General features: G+C 41.1%; 2 protein-coding genes across 2 annotated transcripts in view; both read left to right on the forward strand.

Moving 5' to 3' along the window:
- ADAM23 (ADAM metallopeptidase domain 23) overlaps positions 1–617 on the forward strand; it is a 65,429-nt gene extending 64,812 nt beyond the window's left edge. Inside the window, exon 27 of the mRNA XM_041403397.1 lies at positions 504–617. Within this exon, the coding sequence (XP_041259331.1) occupies positions 504–617 (114 nt within the window). The remainder of the gene's footprint in view (positions 1–503) is intronic.
- A 15,117-nt stretch (positions 618–15,734) lies between these two features.
- On the forward strand, positions 15,735–20,211 carry FAM237A (family with sequence similarity 237 member A). The gene is made up of 2 exons (XM_041403758.1): positions 15,735–16,150; positions 20,063–20,211. Exons 1-2 carry the CDS (start codon positions 15,736–15,738, stop codon positions 20,209–20,211), a joined length of 564 nt encoding a protein of 187 aa, XP_041259692.1. The 5' UTR covers position 15,735.
- The last annotated feature ends 1,101 nt before the right edge of the window (positions 20,212–21,312 follow it).

The raw sequence follows: 21,312 nt of genomic DNA on the forward strand, positions 1-21,312 counted from the left end.
CAGCACTTACGGTCAATAGTGTGGTAAGAGCTCACAAAGGCACACACGCTTTTGTCACACTGGATTACATAAACTAAATTCTGGTGTAGCCAGAGCTGGGCACTTGCTCTGAGAACTCAAGCCTCTGCTGGCTGAAGTGTTGCCATTCCTGGCACTGGTGACTCATTCTCTTTAGGTAAACACGTGCATTCTTGGCCTAGTGCACACATGTGTTGCTGGGAGCTGAAAAGTTCTACAAATTTAGAGCACCGCTTGAAATACTACAGAAATAATTGATTTCTGTATGCCAGCATGATCTTTAAACTGCATAAGGAAACCAGTGCCTGGTGTCGTGCTGCATGCGACCAAATTCCTTCAGTAGTTACCCGTTGAAAAAGTTACTGGTTAAACTGTCAGTGTGAGCCTTTTACTTTACTATGACCTTAGAATGGCTTTGTTCCTGTTATATCTAACTAATGTCTTGCATTTTTCTCTTTCCATCTTCTTGTGATGCAACCTGGAAGAAATGTCAAAAAACGAAGGTTCGATCCAACTCAACAAGGCCCTATCTGAAGAAATACCATTCAAAAAGCTGCTTCTTGCACTACTGGATTTTGGGTATGATGTCTTTGCTGTAGCTACACAAGAACTAAATCAGTACGGAAGAACATGAGAACAGTAACTGTAAACACAAAGTTGAGATGTTGAAATAAGTTGGAAATACTTCCTCTATTCACCTTTCTCTTGTTAACATTAACTGACAAGCGGTACAAGCAAACTGCTTCAGAAAATCAGGTGTTTTTTTCCTTTTCTCAAGTTAAGGAGACACACAGACCAAGTGCAATAAGAGAACTGTTCCAAAATAATGGAGTTGCAAAAGATTCTTTCCCAGCCTGCTGGCACTCTAACTTCACTTGAGTTCGCATGACTTCCTTTTTCTTATCAAACTCCAGTGGCATGAGGAGCTAATTTTGAAAGGGTAACCTGCATGGCTCACATACAAACAACCAAGTTAGCAAACTGACCCCAGGCAGAATCTGCAGCCCAATAAATGCAAACCACTGGGAAGCCAGTGCCAGGCTTCAACAGCTTTTCCAGCCACGCAGTGCATTCTGCTGCTGGACTTGAGGGTTCCCTGCTCCATGGGCTCACTGTCCACCTTGGACAGGAGCCTCTTGGGTATGGAAGCTAGTGAATGATGGATGGAACTCTTCCAAGAGAAAAAAGTGTAAATATGGAAATAAGATTTTGATGTATCATTTTCACAGATTATATATAAATATATATATATATGAGAGGAAAGAATTTCCATATAAAAAAGGTTCTATTCTTTATGTAAATCTATTTTTGATGTTGGGTTTGGTTTTGGGTTTTTTTTTCTTCCCCTTTTTTTCTGTAGCATGTTGTACAGCAGATGTTCTGGGCTTGCTCAAAAAAGGCAGATAACAGCATGCAGATGCAGGGAGTTCTGACACCAAACAGATGTGATCTAAAGTTTGTATGCTTGAAACCAAAAACAATTAAAATGTATAAATGCATATCTATGTATTGACTATAAGTCTGAATTACTTCTTTTGGCTGTTATACAGAATTTTCCATGATATAAGTAACACACTCTCAAACTAATCACAGAAGTGCCAAGCTCTTTTTTTTTTTTCTTTTAAGAAAAGCTACTTTTTTTCCTGCCTAGATCCTGTAAAATAAAAACTTAAATAAGCCTTAAAATACTCAAAAGATGTTAAAGCTTGGAATGAGCTATTATTCTCTTGCCTTCTGCCCATCCACTCAAAGCAGCTTGCAAAGGTGACTGACCTTTTTAACTCTCTCCCTGTATCTCTTTGATGCATGTCACTTTTCAAAGTTAATGCAAGATTAATACTTTGACCCTTGGCTACTGATAGCCAGTTACCACCACTGCAAAATCCCAGGTAATTTCATGTGTGTTGTCATTACTTTTATAGACACCTTCTGCACAAACACAGATTTGTACAGAGTGGTCCTGGGCAGCAGTCCTGTGTCCCTAGGAACCAGGCTCACCTGGCTGCAGCTGCCTGAGAAAGGTTTGTGAAGAGGTCTGGTTTAGGGCTCCCTTAAAGTACAGAGCTGGACAGTCTGGCTCATCCTTTTAATCCTGACTTAAAACTTACCTCATTTGGTAAGTGAAGTAATTTTAATTGCTGTGTCTGATAATCAGAATTAAAGACTTTTGGATCTAATTTAAAAGTTGTGGTTTAGGAACAACAGAAGCCCAGTTACTCTACTTCCTGCATCTTTGTTCAGAGGAAAACCATTTCCCAAGTTAGCTTTAAGAGCCAAAATATTAAAAAATGCTGCAGACATTTTCCTGTGAGTTAGAAAACCTCATTTCAGTTATTTTTCTTATTATGATAATGTTCAATTCAACACTCTCAATAGATTGGTTTTGATTCACGGTTGTTATTAAATATTTTCAATCAGCTTTAACATAATCACATTTACACTTACTACATTATAAGTTAAAGGTGCTGCACACACAGGTAGTTGACATTAATAGAAATTATAAACCTTATTCTGAAAATTTCCTGCTTGGCTTTAAGCAGAATTAAATTAGTGACATTTCTCTGATGACAAACCAAAAATACTTGCAACTGTACTACATTTCTCTAAAAATACTGTGATTGGGAACACAATGTCTAACTTTTTTTAGGTTCTGCTTCCAAAGCAAGCATAACCCACAACAGAAACACCAGTGGCATGAAAATTACATTAAGTCAACTGGATATACATAAACTACCTGTGTAATAAACCTCGGAGAAGCATTTCACAAACAACATTGTTAGTGTGTGATGTGATGGTTTAAATCAGACCACAGTGGTCCCCAACTACTATGTATATATGTTCAGTGCTGGAGTAACTTTTTTATTTACACCAGCAGTTTCATAGCAATTAGGATTTCTTGACTGAATTTATGCTCCAATCCTCAGCCATTGTGTGTGTGGGAAGAAGACACTTTCTGCCCTGTGTGCACACAACGCAAGTGACAGTACAGCTCAGAGTGGGTACAGGCTCAAGTGCTTCCTGTGCTGGTAGTCAGTTATAAGACTGGATTTGACAGGTGTTGATTTTTACATCCCCCTCGCTGTGCTTTGGGAAGTGCATATCCATTTAGCAGTAACTTCTTCATCACAAAGTGTCACCAAAAGAAGACCAGGTTGACTCTGCCTCCATTTCATCCAGTCTACATTTGCTCCATTATTTACCTATTCAGCTGGACAAGAAACTGTGGTAACTGTATAGCTCATTCCAGTCTGCCGCATGATCTCACTGATTTGATCTGATACTCCTAAAAGAGAAGTCTGCCAGGCAAATTAACAGCTGTATAGGTGCATGGTCAAGAAACAGATTACTCAAGGCTGGAGTCTGACCAATTTTTCTTTACTATGCAAAGATGGGTATTGCACAAACAGATGAGACAAATGTCTGAGGAAATGCCATAGAATACTTGAAGTTATGTTTTAAGCCTGATCAGTCATGTTTTATATTCATTACTGCTTCCACTGTTACTCTTCCTTTTAAAAATGTTTTGTAATTATTTTTTTAAGTGCACAACTCAATGTTGTTATAAATCAAGTTTTTGTTTGAAGTTAATACTCATTCATATCCTGTTGGCTGCTAATGAATGGAAATTCAATAGTCCTTGTTCTGCATCTTAGCAAGATGAGTATTAAAAATGTCATGAACATGGAATGGAGTAGTTTTTAATTTTTAATCTTTTCTTATTTATTCTCTCCGTTTAATTTAATTTCTGTGTTCAAAGAATCATCACCGTTGTAGTAGTGGAAATTGAATGGAGTTTTCTTTTATGAAAGATCTCAAGCTGTGTCAAATCTCACAGTGAGGCTCTGTCTGTGGGAGGACGTTGCACGCAGCCTTTCCGCCGTGCATGGAGCCAGCGCCTCTGCACCCAGGATGGGCCCAGCCTGCTTCAGTCCCAGCTGCTGGCTCCACTGAGTTCAGTGAGACCTGGAGGCTTTTGTTAGTGGAGGGAAGCCTTTCCAGCTCAAAAATCTGAATTATATAATTACAAGAAGTCCAAAATAAGGCCCTTGAAGTATTCTTTAAATAATTACATCATAACTACCAGATACTATGGCCTTCACTTTAATGGAATACTGTATGAAACTGCATTTCCCTTTTCTTTTTTTGCCAGACTAACTCTAGTGAAGCCAGCCTGGGAAAGTCAAATGCATGCGTGTCACGGTTACCAGATAACTACTGATATTGTTTTGCTTTCTCCAGCTCCAGACAGGGAAACAAAATACACTTTTGTGTTAGTGTCTCCCAAGGTTCTGTATGAAAGCATCTCTCTCTTTTAGAATTATAGAGTGAGGGAACACTCTCGCTAATGGATGCACTATTATCCACAACTATTTCCTGTCATTTAATATAGAATTTATCCATAAACTCAATAGAAACATGCAACATTTTGGCTATAATTAGAATAGGCAGCCATTCCTTAAAATAGGAGTTAAGTCTTTTGCAGCATATGAGTAGAAAAGTAATATAGAGACAGATGCATACCTGCTTTTGATTTCACAAGAGAAAATTCTTAGAATTGTTTTTGAAAACTTTCTCAGTTCCAGCACAAACGCTGAAGATTGATCTTGCTGGGGCACTTACTATCATGAACGAAACCAACACAACACCAAGCCACATTGTATAAACCCAAAAAAGCCTCTCTCTGTACTTCTGATAGATTCCTACCTACAAGAGCTGAAAAGTTAATTTAACATGAATCATCCATCAGTAATATCACAGAGACTGTTAAGTGCCCACGGAAAGCTTAAATTAAAAAAAGTAATTAAGAATTTTAACAGTGGAGATGCTCAAACCAGTACAATTGAAAGCAAAAGGTCACAAAAACATTATCTTAAAGCTGCACACACTATAATTCAGTTCAGTGATGTATTGTTCACAACTCAGCAAGCACACTGTTGTAGGTTTGTGAAATAACTAAGTTATTTAGTAGGAACAGGTAACACAGGAGGGGACACAACCCCTAGATAAGTACAAGGACTCCGCATGAGACCAGCATCACCAGCCACTTAATGTGTTATTTCTGAGCAACCACAAACTGCTGAGGACAGTGTAATTATGAATGCTCTAATTTGTAGAAAACCCATAATCAAGTGTCAGTTGATTTTTTCTTATTAAAATTTTCTTCTAAAAAAACTTGGTTTTGTAATAAGTCGTGGGATAGCCCTCATCTTTACCACTAATACTGTAACAAGCCATGCTTTAGTGTGGCACTTTCTGAACCAGTGTAAGAATTTCCCCCATCAAAGCTGGTAACTCAAAGCATGGAGGAACTTAATGCATTTTACATGGTCTGGGTCCAGTTGTCAGACTTCATAAGCACAACACTCACCACTGTATATCACACATCCACGGATTCCCTCAGCCATCAGTCCAGCTGCTGGAGGCTTTGAATTTCCTTTGGAGACTGAAGCAATGTTTGCATCTGCACTACACAAGAAGCTGAGAGAAGGGCTGGTTATTGCAGCTGCACTTAACTGGTGACAAAGGCACGAGCACGACACACTCCTTACGTTACACACTGGTAACATGCTGTGGGTTATAACATCGCTTTTGCCTCTTGTGCAGAAAGTGTCCTCACACATAACAGGTGCTGCTTCCCTGCAGTCTCACCTGGACACCGTCCAGCCAAAAAACAACACAGGCAAACTGCTTTTGACTGGTTTCCTATCTCCAGCTGAGATCGTGATCAGTTCATTCTCACGAGTGAAAAATGTCTAAATACCTCAAATCTACCCGAGGGTTACAGAAGAAAATGGCACCAGCAGCACCAGCTGATATTTCTGTGAGTCTGCAGCTTTGACAGTGTCCTAAGGACCCTTGGTGGGAGCTGTGCTGAGCACCTTGTGCTGTCAAGCTGAAGGAAGTGCACAACACACCCCTGTGTTCCTCAGTCACTGGTCCGAGCTGTGTGGCAGCACCGTTGGGAACACCTAAAGCTCTATAGCAAAGCCTGACTTTCAGCCTCAGTGCAGTCACACAAAGATGCTTACATCCTCTCTTCAGCTCGTGTAAACAGAGATGTTTATCTCTCTAACAAGGACCTTTTCCCAAAACATGATTTCTAGCTGTCTGGTTTGCTCCAAAGCACGCTAATAATGTATTATTAGAGAATAAATGTACAGAATTTGCAGTAGCAGCGCTCATGGTTTTGTTAAGCAGTCTCAATCTGTTCTTTCAAAGAGAAGGCTCAAGTTAATTTTAAAAGTAAGTACAAGGACCACAGTCTAAACCTCCATACTCCATTCATATATTTTTGTTGGGATTTGACGTATTCTGACCATCCATTTCCTCTCTTGTCAACATGCCCCACTCTGAGAGTGGCACAACAATGAAATCAGATGGAGGCAAAGTACACAAGCAAGCCTGTTTCCTTTGGAGTCAGTCACTTCTCCCTATTTTCTTTCATGTACATCTGAACTCTGTATTGCTATTTCAAGACTTGCTCCATTATGAAGTTACTCTTACAGGTATTGTTAACGATAACATAGTTTACAGACAATGAATGCTTGACCAGGATTTCTGTGCAATGAAAAGGCAGTTCCAAGAAACAGAACTAGTGCCCTCCAGCATTCACTGAAAAGCTTCAGGGAATTAAAGATTTTAACTTCTGCTTTGTGTTATGAGGAGGTCCTGAACACAAGACTGAAAATTGCCTCATTTGCAGAAGGAAAGAAACAATTGCCTTACATTACAGAACCCTATCTGTGTGCTATTGGATCAGAGGGCTGGGCAGGTAGGTAAAAGATTAAGGTCTCGTTACATTTTTGCTTCAGTTTTCCTTCCTCTGATTTGGCTGGGCATTTTCACTTCAAACACAAGATCTCTAGGACAGGAACTGTTGTGTGCAAAGGTCACCTTCACACCTAGGCCAGGAAGCACTGGTTTTAGGCAGAGCCGGTTGGCTGATAAGTTTGAGACAAACCCCCTCCCTAGTTATTAAAAAAATAAATAAAATCTTCATGAACTATGCAGCTTTTTAGCTGTGCCTAATCAGTAATAGAATAGGAAATAAAGGACCTTGTTAAATTAAACTGTAGTCTTTTCAGAAGTTCCAAATTAAACTCACTACATAGAAATTCACTCTAGTATCACCTTTGTAACATCTCCTTTGAGAATAGGTTTCAAAGGGTACATTTGTGAAATAAAAATGGGAGTTTCAAAGGCTGAGTGGCCTGACCTGTTAAAAAAAAATAAACTGTATACTTAATTTAAAAAAAAAACAAAACAAAAGCAAACAACCAGTGTTCTTTCTGCCTCTATCACATGGTTCTTTACTGATAATGTATGGGTTTTACTCATCTCAGTGTTCTAAATGACAGAGCTTGTACTACTTCATTCAGGAAAATAATTTGAGAAGGCAGATTTCTCTGCCAATAAATTATTCATGACACATCTTGCACATTAAAAACCCCAAGTTTGTCCTCTGACAACAGCAGTAGTGTACATATAAGGCTTCACATCTGTGGTTTGAAGAGTAGCAAGTACTTTATAAGTGCCAAAGAACCCTAGTAGGAGCTACCAGCAAAACAGAGCAAATCAGATAGTCCATCAAAGAGTCTGAGAACGAGCAGGCAACCAAGGAGAGCTGAAGATGCCCCAATTCCCTTTCCCATGAGAGAGAATATCCTCATTACTCTCCAGAATCTCCTGTGATCTGCTTCTTGGCCCTAAATAATTTGCTATCCCCTCCTCCAATTTCTTCTTGAAGACTATTTTCCCAAACAACTTCGAGTGGGAATGTGCAGGCTCCCTGCCTGGGGTCAGGGTGCCAGGGGAGTATCTGTGCTGTGGGATGAGTGACAGTGGCAGGGCTGGCACCCCTCCTTGGTGGCCCACTGGCATCACCCAGAAGCCGCCCTGAGGCAAGTGTGCTCCAACACCCTTCTCTCCAAAGAGCTGCAGGAAAGAAACAAGGAAGAGGTAGGAGGTTCCACATTGCAATCCGCTCAGCCTCAGGAAAGAATGCACTGTGAAAGTGCTTTTCTTCCCCAGAAGATTTGGCTGTAACTCCCTGGAGAAACTGATCCTGTAATAGCTTTGCTTTCTCAGATGCTAGTGTCAGTTTTATGAAAACATGTTCCACTGAACTGCTCTTCTAGCTGTGACATACCCAGGGTGACTCTCCTGTCTGCCTGGAGTGCTGAAGGTGAGAAGGGTTTCCCCATTGTCTGTGGGAACATGAGGGAGCAGGAGAGCTGAGTCAGGAAGAACCAATGACTTCATTCTGGAACATGTTGACATCAGCCCAGCACCCAAATGGCAACAAATCTTTTAATTCAAAAGCTAACAGTTGTCTGGCTATAAATACCCAGAATGCCATTAAAATTAATCAAAAGCTCTCTAACTGAATGGTTTATGTGAGACAACTTGCTCAAAAGACACAAATTAACTTTTAATGTACTATACTATCAGTTTGGGGTTCTTTCTTATTTTCTTGGAATGCTTAAGAGATGTGGAGAGAAATATGGTCACATCCTTTATAAAGGTTATTTGCATTTATAGCATCACATATCACCAGATTATGTTTCCAAAAATATATATAAATTTTTAACGAACAATGCTTAGCTTGCACTTGTAAAAATACCTGCTCCACACGTCTTTTCAAAGCTTGTGTTAAATACATTTGCCAGGAGAAGTGTTACCTCTTCCAAAAATTAATTCAAATAAGTGGCTTCAACAATGAAGCCAGTTCACACTTCTGACATGTCACCTAAATTTCCTCTTGGGGAAACTCTCTGAATATGGCACTGCAGACAGAGCCTCTCACACACGACAGTTGGTAGGCATAGACAGAGAGAGACGCATGATCACAGAAAGACAAATCTATTCTAATGGGGAGCTGCAGTTCCTCAAACCTTCTAGCAGAAGGTCACTTCTCAGCATAGGCCAGAGACATGCCAGGATGTCCACAGGGCTCCAGCTCCTGGCACAGAAATACCCTGGTCTCCTGCCTGTCCCATGTTTTTTCTGCCAGCTCTATGGAAATGTTTCAGGCCATCAGCAATAGTGTACAGCACTGAAGAATGGTATGTTTAGGTAACTACATCTGGTTAGGTGGAACACTGGTTAGAACTGCTTAAGTATTGCTTCACACCCAGTGCCTTTCCTGCTGGCCATTTCAACAGAGAATAGACCTAGACGGTTGTTTAGAGCAGTGTGGGGTCATCAAACACTTTGGGAATGGAGAGTCAATCCACCAAAAGAAAAGAAAAAAAAAAAAAAAGAAAAAAAACAAGAAGACAACTTGACATCAAAAGTTTAAAAAAACAGGTTTAGATACTCAAAACTCTCTACTCATCATTTTAAAAATGAATAAAATATAGCTGCACACTTCAGATCAAGTATTTAATTTCATTTCCAAGAAGCTCTTAAGTATGTTTGTCAGGGAGCCAATTTTAAGGACAGTTTAATCTTCTGCTTAAAAGAGAACTGGAAAAGTTAAAAATGGGAGTAGGATTCCACACTTTGCCTTTATGGACTTTGAAGAAAAATCAAGCCTCTGCCAGGTTCTATGAATTTAAAGCTAACAGACCTTTGGATATCCCCCTCACTGAGAATCACAAGTTTCACCTTTGCCATCACTTAGCCAAGTTTCACACAAGGCTGGAATAATTTGGAACCCAATTCAGCAAAACTCAAACTTTCAGTTAAGAATATGTCTGTAAAGCATTTTTTGTAGTAAGTCTAAAACAGGTGTCTTTCATCATGTGGGACATTTTAAAAAGCTTAATACTACTTTCAGGTGTGGCTGCTTATGGAAGTGAGAGGCAAGCTGTGCATCCTATCACACGTTACTGTCTCTCAGCCTCAGTGCTGAATCTCTTTTTATGTGTAAATGCTTACTTAGCTCAGGCAACCATAAGCAACTGCCTGTTAAATTAAATGTTAATTTTAAACCACCAGAAGTTTTGCTGGGAGCAAATGCAGGAAGGAAGCAAGTCTGTATATAGTTATTTATACCTTTGCTCTATTCAAAATGCAAATACCAGTGAAATGGCCTCCTACTTTTCTTACTTATCCCTTATTCCTTTATCCTGATCATTTAAACTTTTATTTTATTTTTATATTTTTCTGGTAGAAGTAGCATCATTTCATTAATGTTACATGATCTGAAACCTCCGTCTCATCTATGAGCAGATAATCTCTGTCTCATCTGTGAGTAAATAATCAACTTTTCTTGATAAAAATACCCTTCTGCAAATGACTCTGGATATGATCTACAGCTCATGTGAATTATATTCATAAGATATGGAGACCCACAGAAGATATGAACACTGACTGCTATATAGGGGAATATATCATGTGCTGCAATGAAAGAAAGATTATTGATAGCTTAAGAAGGGCACAGAAAGCTTGACTGGGGGAGTGTGTGGAACTGAATGAGATTGCCAATCCTGGTATATTTCTGCTCCACTAGGAGGCTGAGGTGATCAATCTAATTATCAAAAGCCTCTTTCCCAGAAATAGAATATAAGTGCTCTGGTTCAGAGGGAGCAGAATGTAGTAGGCTCAGGAAGTATTTGTGGAGCCAACTATTTTATCTGCAGCAGTATTTCCCTTGAGCAGCAACTCTCATTTCTGTGAGAGCCCCTGGTTCAATACCCTTGGGTCTGCCATGATTCTGAGTGGAATGAAACCAATGTTTCATGAAACCAGATAAAGTGCACACCAGAAGGGGACTCAAACTCACTTCTTAGCAATGATTCCACAAAGATTGACAGAAATTTATCAACTCACAAGAAACATTTTATCATTTCCTTTCCATTTGGCTCTACCCTTAACAACATGGGGGATAGTCCTTAGAGTGACACATCACAGATAACAGAAACAGCAGCAAAAACCACTTCTGTGGCATTTTAATCTTGCTCAGCTCTGGCCCCTGCAGCCAGGCCAACCATGAACACAAGCAGCTCCAGAGCTTTTTCTACCCAGGAACTGCCTTCCCAATACCCAGATTTACCTGCACACCTTCCTTCCCTCCTTTGCCTCGTTCAACACCCAAATACAGAGACAAGAAGTACACTGGCTACCCACTTGCCAAGGGGGCTCCAGACTGCACATGGGTGTAGAGTCAGGTACAGAGCAGATTTTAAGAAGTAACAAATAAAACCAAAAGCTGGTCCCTAAGGATCATTTCAGCCCTAGAGCCCAGGAGAAGGAAGTCTACTGGAATAGCCTGTATTCCATAGAACAGAGAAGAAATATTGGAGATCCTACATAAGAGAGGTTTCCTCCACCACATTGCAAGGGTCCCTTGCAAGGTATTACACTCTTCATTTCATCCTGAAGTTTGTTTCAGCAGTTGGTGACCACTATTCCCGCTATTCCCAAACTCACACTTCTAGCCAAATAAATGGAACATTTGCAAGTTGGCCAAAGTCCTAGGGTTCTAGCCAGTGTTCTCTCATCCCCAAAAAGTTCTTTGCACTTTTGTTAAACAGTGGCATTACTTACACAAAATACACTTTGACAGGGATTGCTTATTGAGGAGATAAAGCATCAGAAGAAAGGCAGTGTTTATTGCCATAAGCACATTGCAAGACCAAGGGTTTGGAAAGGAAGTTGCTTCTCCATTTACATGGACTGGATGCACAGAAAGAATGCAAACTATAAAGGTATTGATGAACATCAGAGAAATCAGAGCCTCAAGCCAACTTTCCAGCTGATGTGAACCAGTGCAGCCTCACTGTCTTCAATGAAGATAAGCTTTATGCTACTGAAACACAATTGCTTTCTGGAGAAGGAATTATGGTTTCACATGCAGAGATAAAAGGGAGCTGCCAGTGAAATCCTTGGAAAGACAAATAGTTTGTTGCCCAGCTGGTATGGACTGGTGCAGCTGCACTGGCTTCAGACATGCAGCAAGGTGCTACATGATTTGGCTTAGAAACTACAGAGCGAGGAAAAAAAGAATGGTCTCATCTGCCTATTGCTCCAAATAGCTGGTGTTAAGCAAGTTCTGCCCAACACTGACTATCAGCATGGCCACAGAGCCCCAGCTCTTTGAGTAGTATGTTTTCTGTACATGTGGGCTGAGCCCTAGCCGGCAAATAGCTCTAGTCGTGCCATACAGATTCCTGCAACAGCCAAGCCCAGGAAGCAAGACACCTGAGGTTTGAGCCAGCTCTGGACAATACGAGCTCCAAGAACAGAGAGACTTGCTTTCTACTCTTCCCCTCCTGCTCCCCCACGGTGCAGCAAGGGGAGGGCCGCAGCTTTGCCAGGTCTGTTACTCTTCCACCTTGCTGTGTACCCTTCCCTTCGGCCAGAGGCAGCACGGTCACCAGGCTGTCGGGACGGAGAAGCGGAGCAGACTTGCAGCAAGGACAGCTCCGCACAGAGAAAGCGGGAGCTCCGGCTGCCCGGGAGCAGCGGCCGGGCCCGGGGGGTGGGGGCTGCTCTCGAGCCCTGACGTAAAAACTAAGCGGGGCTGCCCGCTCTTAAGGAGCGCGGCGGCGGCAGCGGGCTCGGAGAGCCCTGCCCTGGCCGGAGCGCCGAGGTAAGCGCCGAGAGCCGCGGGCGGTGCCGGGGCGGGGCGGCGCCGGACGGGAGCGGGCGGGAGCGGCGGCGGGCGCTGCCCGGAGCCTCGGGGGCCGCGCGGGACTGCCCGGGGAGGCTGCACCGAGCGCGCACCCGGCCCGGGACCGGCTGCGGCGGCTGCACGGCCGAGGGACTAGCGTAACGAGGCTTAAAGTTAGATGATAATAACAGATTAACTGATTAACTTTTAAATTACTACTGTAAGGCATTATCCGTGCCAGGGAATGGAGCAGGAGACTACACTGCAAGGAGATGCAGGGATAGGGGGAGGGTGGGAAAAGTCAGAACCAGGAAGTGTAAATAGCACTCACACAAACTTCAATGGATGCACAGAAATACCAAGAGATTGGAGAGTGTAGGGGAAGAATTGCACGGAAGCATTCACTACATGCACAGGTAAGAAATTAATGAAATCTGGCATTTCATAGGCATCCCCTCCAGCTCTCAACTATCTAAAAAAATACAATTTTGAAGCCTGTGGGAGACTAACAGCACAATGCTGCTTGAGTTTGACCAGACCATAAGGACTAGTGGCCTTTGCTACTGGCCCTTACTAATGGCATGCACATCACACTTTCAAGGGCACTGATTCTCATATTAATGCCCTACCAACTCCTTGCCCAGGGCTGTCCCGTTGTTTTGACAAATCAAGAACCCTTGTCTTAGCCAGTTTTGTAACTTATAAAGTTTAGAATAGGTGCTGGGGAGCAGAAAATGCAAGGCAACCAGTTCAGTTTTTAACCTGTACAAATGAGGTGGGTTCTGTCAAAGTCACAGAAACATAATTTAAAGGATTTTAGTATTATTAGCTTCTTTTAGTATTATTCATTTGTTTGAACAACTTGTTGTTTTTGGGGCTCCCCACCCACTGTCCTGTGTCTGTCTCCTCACCCTCATGGTCATATTAGAGACTGCTAAATTGCTTTGAAAACCGGAAACTTGATAAAGTTAACTGTGTCCCTTGAAAAAGTCTCAGTAAACAGACATATGTGCATACTGGGCACACAGGTGTCTGTGCCCAGTGGAAGGGCTCTGATGCACAAACAAGAATGAAGTAGTGACTCACAGGATGTTTTTGGCTTGCTTCTGAGAAAGCAATCAAAGCCTGCCTTGTGGAGTAGGGTACAGAAGAATGATGTTTCTTGGGGATCTTGGAAGCAGCAGGAGGACAGCCCTATTACTACAACCATTGTCATAAGTGACATCCACTAGGCAGTGAAGTGTGGGAAGAGCAAGCTGTCCCTCTTTTGTTCCTTAAATGCAATGTTCAGGTCCAGGGCTGTCAAGCCAGCTCTTCTCACAACACCCAAACTCTGATTAAAAAGTGACTGTTAGCAGCTGTGGAATAAAGTCTGAATACCTCAAAAATGTTCCCAGAACCTGACCAGGTAGCCAGAAGGGGGCTAGGTAAGAATAACATTTCTAGGACTGAAATCCAAGAAGAGTCCTTTAGCTCTATAAGGAAATATATTCCACAAAGCAGACTACTCTTCCCCAGTCTCACACACACACTGTGGCTGGGCTACTTTTCATGTACAGTCTCTCTGCACATCAGTATCCTGCCTTTGGCATTTTTCTTCACATAGCAAAGGAGCACTTCTTCAGGATCATTCACAGAAGAGACTTTCTACACAAAAAGCCAGTTGCTTATCTAGCTCATTAACAGATGTATCTTCCCACCCCCAACAACCAAACTGAAAATACACGAGCATGAATACTCAGCAGATCAGCACATGCATTGAACAGAATTTTGTCCTAAATGCTGATCTCAGATGTACTGATTTCCACAAATGGGAAATCCATTCTCCATATGCCATGAGCAACACTAAACAACCCCTCAAACTTGTTCAGTATCAGAAATGCTAGAAGCTTGTTACAAAATATAACAGAGATGTACCAGAAATGAAATCTGATGAAGACAACTGGGCCTTTCTGTCTATAAAACAATCAGTCATTCTCAGAATTTCTACCTATCCATTACTGATACTACTTAGCAAGTGTCACAGTTTTAACAGTTAATTCTCAGTGATCTGCAATACACATCTATACTTTTAAATATACACAAATACATCTCAGCACAGGAAAGACACGGACCTGTTAGAGCAAGTCCAGAGAAGAGCCATGAAAATGATGAGGAGAGTGAAGCAGTTCTCCTGAAAAGACAGACTGAGAAAGTTGGGGATGGAGAAGATCAGGCTTCAGGGAGACCTTGTTGCAGCCTTCCAGTACTTAAAGAGGGCTTATAAGAAAGATGGGGACAGGCTTTTTAGCAGCCTGTTGCAAGAGGACCAAGAGTGATGGCTTCAAACTGAAGGAGGACCAATTTAGATTAGATATAAAGAAAAAAATCTTCTACAATGAGGGGGGTGAGACACTGGAACAGGCTGTTCAGAGAGGTGGAAATGCTCTATCCCTGAAAACAGTTCAAAGTCATGTTGGACAGGACTCTGGGCAATCTGATGTGGTTGAAGATGTCCCTGCCAATGGCAGAAGGGTTGGACTAGAGACCTTTAAAGGTCCCTTGCAACCTGAACTGTTCCATGATTCTATATGCATGGGTACATGTTGTACAATACAGCTGCTGTGTGATGGCTTTGCTATACTCTCTTCTCAGAACTGTTCTGCCCTTTAGCACCTAAACCAGTCCTGTCAATGGATGAATCTGAAACCTGCAATAACTAGAACCATTAAAACACATTTTCAACAACATTTTTCCACCTGCTGTCCACTGATCTTTGTGATTCTGAAGACTACTTTAAAGGGCTCATAAAATTTTGAGAAAAGCAAAACTGCCTAAAAGCTTAAATTATGTAAAAAGGAATTGATGTTTACTGAAAAATATTTGGGATCTGTAAAGCAAAAATGGCAAAAAAATTTCAATATTAAGTACTTCCAAATAAGACAGTTCATAATTCAGATCTGAGGATGATTAAAAATTTTTACACATGCTTCTGCTGCACAGAGCATTGTCACTCCTCCAGTATTTATTTACATGCAAAAAGCATACACAAATCTTTAAGGAGCAGAAAACAGTACTTAAGTACCTTGCATATCATGTAAAGTAACAGGATTTTATTCCTGCATCTAAGAGTGAGACTTTTTCAGCTTCTCTTGGTTTTCTTATATTTCAGTGCCATAATGGATCCGGGAAGCAGAGGAAGAATCCACTGCACCATGAGGCTCACCTGCTCTCTCCTACTCATGGCAGTGTTCTGTGTGACACCTTTCCTCTGCCACAGTCAAATTGATCCACTGGCTCTTGGGCGGGCAGACCCGCAGTGCTGGGAATCCTCCTCAGCTGTTTTACTGGAGATGAGGAAGCCTCGCATTTCCGACTCTGTCAGTGGCTTTTGGGACTTCATGATCTTTCTGAAATCCTCAGAGAACTTGAAACATGGGGCTTTGTTCTGGGACCTGGCTCAGCTCTTCTGGGATATCTATGTGGACTGTGTGCTCTCCAGAACCCATGGGCTGGGGAGAAGGCAGCTGTCAGAAGCGGTCAGAAGCCCAGAGACAGCTACTCTACATTCTCAGTTCACAGGGAGAAACCAAGGTCACTACTCCTTTAATATCCACCTCAGGGGCAATAATTAGAGTCTAGTGGGAAAGAAAAGAGATTGAGGCCTATTGTGCTAATAATACAGAAACAGAGGACAATGTTGTGCAAAAACCCCCTACTCCTCCCAGTGAAGTGTAGAGCTGTGTTTATGTTCAATGTGATCTCAGTAAAAATTTTACCTCCAAACAACCTGAACTCTAACAACAGCTTTTAAGTTTCAGTTTGATAGGGCAGGAAAAGCAGCAGAAAGTGTAATACAGGAGGATTCAAACAAACAAGGCAGCTCAGCAACTGAATATAGCAATATATTCTTCCACACCAGCATTTTTACCACAGTTGTGCTATGAACAGGCTAGCTCTGAATTCCCCATTCTGAGAGGAATGCATTGCATTGTGCTGTTGGTGAGAGTGGCAGCCTTTTGGCAGAAGGGTAAAGGTGTGTCTACTTGCAATCTAGCAGTCAGTCACTAGCTATTTTTCATTTCTATACTGGTAACTTTATCCAACACACAATGGAAACAGAACTAGGCCTTAGAGGATGCAGGCTTCCAGGCACAACTACAGCTCCAGGAAGAACATCACTACCTGTGACATTAAGTGTTGCAATTCCTAGACTCCAGGTTCCCGGCCCCCTTCCATATGCATGTCAATTACCATCCTCATTCCCAAGAGGGAGACACAATACAGCTTTTCCTAAACCTCACCCCCTTCCAAGGCTTCAGTTCTTATCCTGCTACCAACAGATTTATCCTTGCCTGGAGACTATCCACTTTCAGATAGAGGTAGGTGCTATAATTTGATGGAGAAGTAGAAGTGCTGTTTCCATCACCAGCAGTGTAGTGCATGAGCTCACCATGAGAGACAGAACTGCCTTTACATTTCAATGGATTGAGACCCTTATCCCCACTTCCTAGAGCAGTGTCTTAGTTATTAAGATGTTTGGGGAGAATGTTCATGGAACAATGAAGATCCTCTCTGAGCAAGTACCCATTAATGTGTCTCTAAAAAGTGGACTTGAGCTCAGGGTTCTCACACCCCAGGGACAATACACTACTGGACCACCCCACTCTTGCCCACAAACCTTAAACATTTTTGAATATTGAAAGCTAGAATCTGGGATAGGAAGGACTGAGAGGTCCTTACACTATTACCTACAGGCAGTATCCTGACCTTTGAGATAGGAGTTGAGCTTGAATCAGTCCTCTCAGGCCGAAAAACTTACACACACAGAGTCAATTTCTAACCTATGAGTCAAACAACCACTACCTGCAATTTAGAAGCAAGGACTGGATCCTATCCTGCTCTGCAAAGAATCTCAGCTCTGACTGGATCTTTACTGTGTTGGCATGCAGCACAGAACATACTTCTGGTTTCCAAGTGGTCTTAGACGTCACACAGGCAACAAGTTGCTCAATCCTTACCAGACTGACGCACTTTGGGTGCAAACAGAATCCAGCTTTAGACATGGCAGTAGTATTGTCCAAAACCGAGATAACCCACCAGGTTAAGGCACCAGATTATTTTTTGTTTGGGGTTGCAGCTTTGACTATCACTGCTTAAACTCCTACTTAGTCTTTTGTTACATCTGACTCTACATATCTATACACACTGTGATTTTCCTATACAAAGAGCTTTTGTTCTAGTCAAGATTAAAGAGTAACAGTCTGGTATATTTTGAAGAATCAAATTAAGGGTTTTATGATAAATTCTGACTATTCTTCACTCTTATACAAAGAGATTTTAAGTACTACTAAGTATTCACACCCTCTTTGTTTTGTGAATTGTAATCAGTTAATCTGTTTTTTCTGTACAGCTGATTAACATCAGTCTGTCGCAGGCAGCTTATAGCAGTGACAGCCAATTTTTTTTAGAGGAGCTATCTAACTTCTCGTCCAAGTCTCACAGTTTCTTAACAAAGCCAGCTGTTTTAATCTTTGTAACCTGTGATCCAACTGCCTTATTTCATCAGTAAAAGTAGAAATCAGTTGGTAATAATTGCAGATAGAAATGGCATAGCAAATGACCAGGAATAGAATTTGCACTTCTTATGCACAGAGATATAAGCCTGTTTCCTCAGCCCCATGAGCAGCACTAACAGCACCTAAATTACCTTGTGTACCTCACATCTACATGAGCAAGTATAAATAGCTTTCAGTAGGCTTGTTCCAGAAATCCAAAAATAAAGCAAGTTTTCTTGTTTTATACTGTTACTTTTGCAACAGTTGATAATTTTATTGCTTCATACCCAAGTTTTTAGTCTTATTCCTCTTAAATAGTTAAAATTTCAATACGTTTGGGGTTTGTTTTGTTGTTTTAATTGCAAACAGGGTCATAAATCAGGAATAAGGAGCAATTTGTAACTTGCATTCTCTGTTGTTCCTTAAATATATTACTGAATTGGAAAAGCAAGACAGATATCTGAATCTGGCACAGAAATACTGATGTTGAGGTGTTATTATTAGCATTACATTTCAGAACTAATGGATAAATCCTGCTTGTGAAGACTGAGAATCAGGAACTTTTCTAAGGAGAAAGAAAACTACTTTGTCACATCTTAGAGGCACTTTCTCAGTTACCCATACTTCGTCCTCCTGGGAAACAACTCTCTTCAAGTGTGCACCAACAAGTAGGAGAAGTAGCCCAGTTCCAGACTTACAGATTCAAACACCATTTTATGGGCCAGTCTAGTCCCTGCAGGCTTTTGACTGTATTCCCAGTCTGAAGACACTCTTAAACTCTACACAACCCATGAAAAAGACTACAAAATCAGCGGAGTTGAATATGAGTAATCTGACAAACTGTCTCAATCAACCTAAAAACATACTTAACCCAGCAGCATTTCAACTTCCCTAGATATTCTGCAGAGAATTCTTAATCAGCTGTAAGTAGAGACAAGTAGGGAGAGTTTTTCAGACATCTGGCCAAGCTATCTTTAGTAACTCATCACTTTTCCCTAAAAACACTATAAAAAAGCAGGTTTCATAAATGCATTTCCAATCTATTACAACACAGTAGTTACATTACAGTTATAACAACTCTAACCAAAATAAAACTTTAGAACCACCAAGAAAACATAGCTTTTGTACTCACAGCAATCTCCCTGAAGAGCAGCTGTACAAGATGATCCTCCTCAAGAAGCCACATCACACATCCTCCCTAGAAACAGCTGAAGAGTACAGATACAAACTGCCTTTCTTTCTTTCCTTTTTTCTCTTTCTCTTTTCACCCAGCAGTCCCACTGCCCCTTACCACTCAGTGGCCTCAGCTGTGCACACCTCCCTCACAGGTGCAGGTGATTTGGCTCAGACCACCCTTTGCACCTGGCCCAAGAGAGACAATTTCCTGTCCCAACTCTGCCGGGTGGTGGGTGGAGCAAAGGCTGTTGTACAATTGAGGTCTGGTAAATAAGCAGGTATTGTGTTAATCAGTCACTTTTTCAGAAGACAAATATGTCTAAAAGAAAGAAAACCAACCAGCTGCCTTTTAGAGATCATTGCAAAGAAAATACCCTATAGGTCCTCAAGGAAATAACAAATGTGTTACTAGACAGTGTGAGAGATCTCACGCCCTGTGCAGAGAGGTTGATAACAGGCCAGTGGGGTAGTAGGATTCTGAGCAGACTTAAGCACTTTGATTCTGCCAATTACAAGTAGAAGAGTTTTAGAGGAAGACTAAAGGAAAAGGTCCATACTGGGAAAAGATGAAAGTGACTTGACATTGAAAGGCAACATGCAAATGGAGGGATATGGCTATTATCAGAGCAAGAGGCTTAGGGGCAATGCTGATAAAATGAGGACCAGCAGCAGCTAAAGGCAGAGGAAACATGGATGTGGGAAACTGAGTATTCAGCTGCTCTTTGCTGTTTGGAAATTATTTACTTATATGCATTTTTATGTCACTTTTCAGGGACATTTTCTCATATTCAGAAGCCACCAGTTCTGAAGAAGAAAGACACATTTGAAGATTTAATAAGTATCCATATACATAAGAGTAGATCTATATTACTTGGAAGAATCATTGGAGAGCTAGGAAAAAAGAGGAAATTACACATTTAGTCTAAAATTTTGATTTGTAGATAATTTTTAACTATTTCTCTTTATTTTTATATTTTAATCCCCATTGATGTCAATTTATGTGGTGGAAGAAGGCATGTAACCTCGGGCACTACATCTCTGATTAACTTGGACTTGTGGGTTTTCTTCATTACCCATGAATTTAGTGTCCTTACTAAACTGCATGATTTATAAGCAGTTGTCTTCTTTAATCTGTGTGTATATCAGGCTTTTTGTAATACATGTGATCTGTTCAAACTATTGTCTATTGGGTGCCAAAGCAGGAAATAACTGATCCTTCAATAAAACATAGATAAGCAGAGAAGGAAGTTGTCAAAAAACCTCCACTGTCTCCAAGACAGGATTAGACAAGAGATGGTGATATTTGGTTGTATGCAGAGCTGTGCAGTTGTACAGAGCAATCCTTGCTCAGAGACATCATCCTACTGAAGAAAAATGGTACATATTTCTACACGAAAAATACCTTCCAGGAATGTTTTCAGTTTTCCAGTAAAAGGGTTTACAGATTTTACCAGCTCCTCTGTTTTCACACTTAAAGTGTTTAATCCCAAAAATTCCCATACATCACTTGTATTTGCTTCTTTTTTAGTTTACAACTTCTTTGTAGAAAAATCAGCTTCTTCTGAGTCTTACTGATAAGCCTAGCAGGCAATTTGACATTAAACTAATGCAAAACAACTTATGGCAGGTAACTTTTGATTGCTTTTATGGTATAAATTATTTCCATTGCCAGACTGGAGGATGAAACAATGAATTTCTTCTTTCCAGGGCTATTATATTTAGTTGTTCATTCAGTTTCTTTCCTTGAGCATGTAGCAATATTTGGTGGCTTTTCTTTTTTTTACTTTTTCCCAAATGCCCACAGAAAAATGGGCTTCCTGGTTGTTCACTAACTTGCAGAAGTTGGTTCAAGTCACAAAATGTGTAAAGAAATCTTGAAATGGTTACTGGCACAAATAAAATAAGGCCTAATCACCGTCCTATTGCAGGAAATCCTGACTTAAGGAAGCAAATAAAAAAGTGTATGAGAGCAGCTTCAATATGTCATTATAATATATCCAAAAGCCTAATTTTTGCAACTTT

Source organism: Onychostruthus taczanowskii, unplaced genomic scaffold, assembly GCF_017590055.1.
Source record: "Onychostruthus taczanowskii isolate IOZ18803 unplaced genomic scaffold, ASM1759005v1 scaffold20, whole genome shotgun sequence".
Taxonomy (NCBI): Eukaryota; Metazoa; Chordata; class Aves; order Passeriformes; family Passeridae; genus Onychostruthus; species Onychostruthus taczanowskii.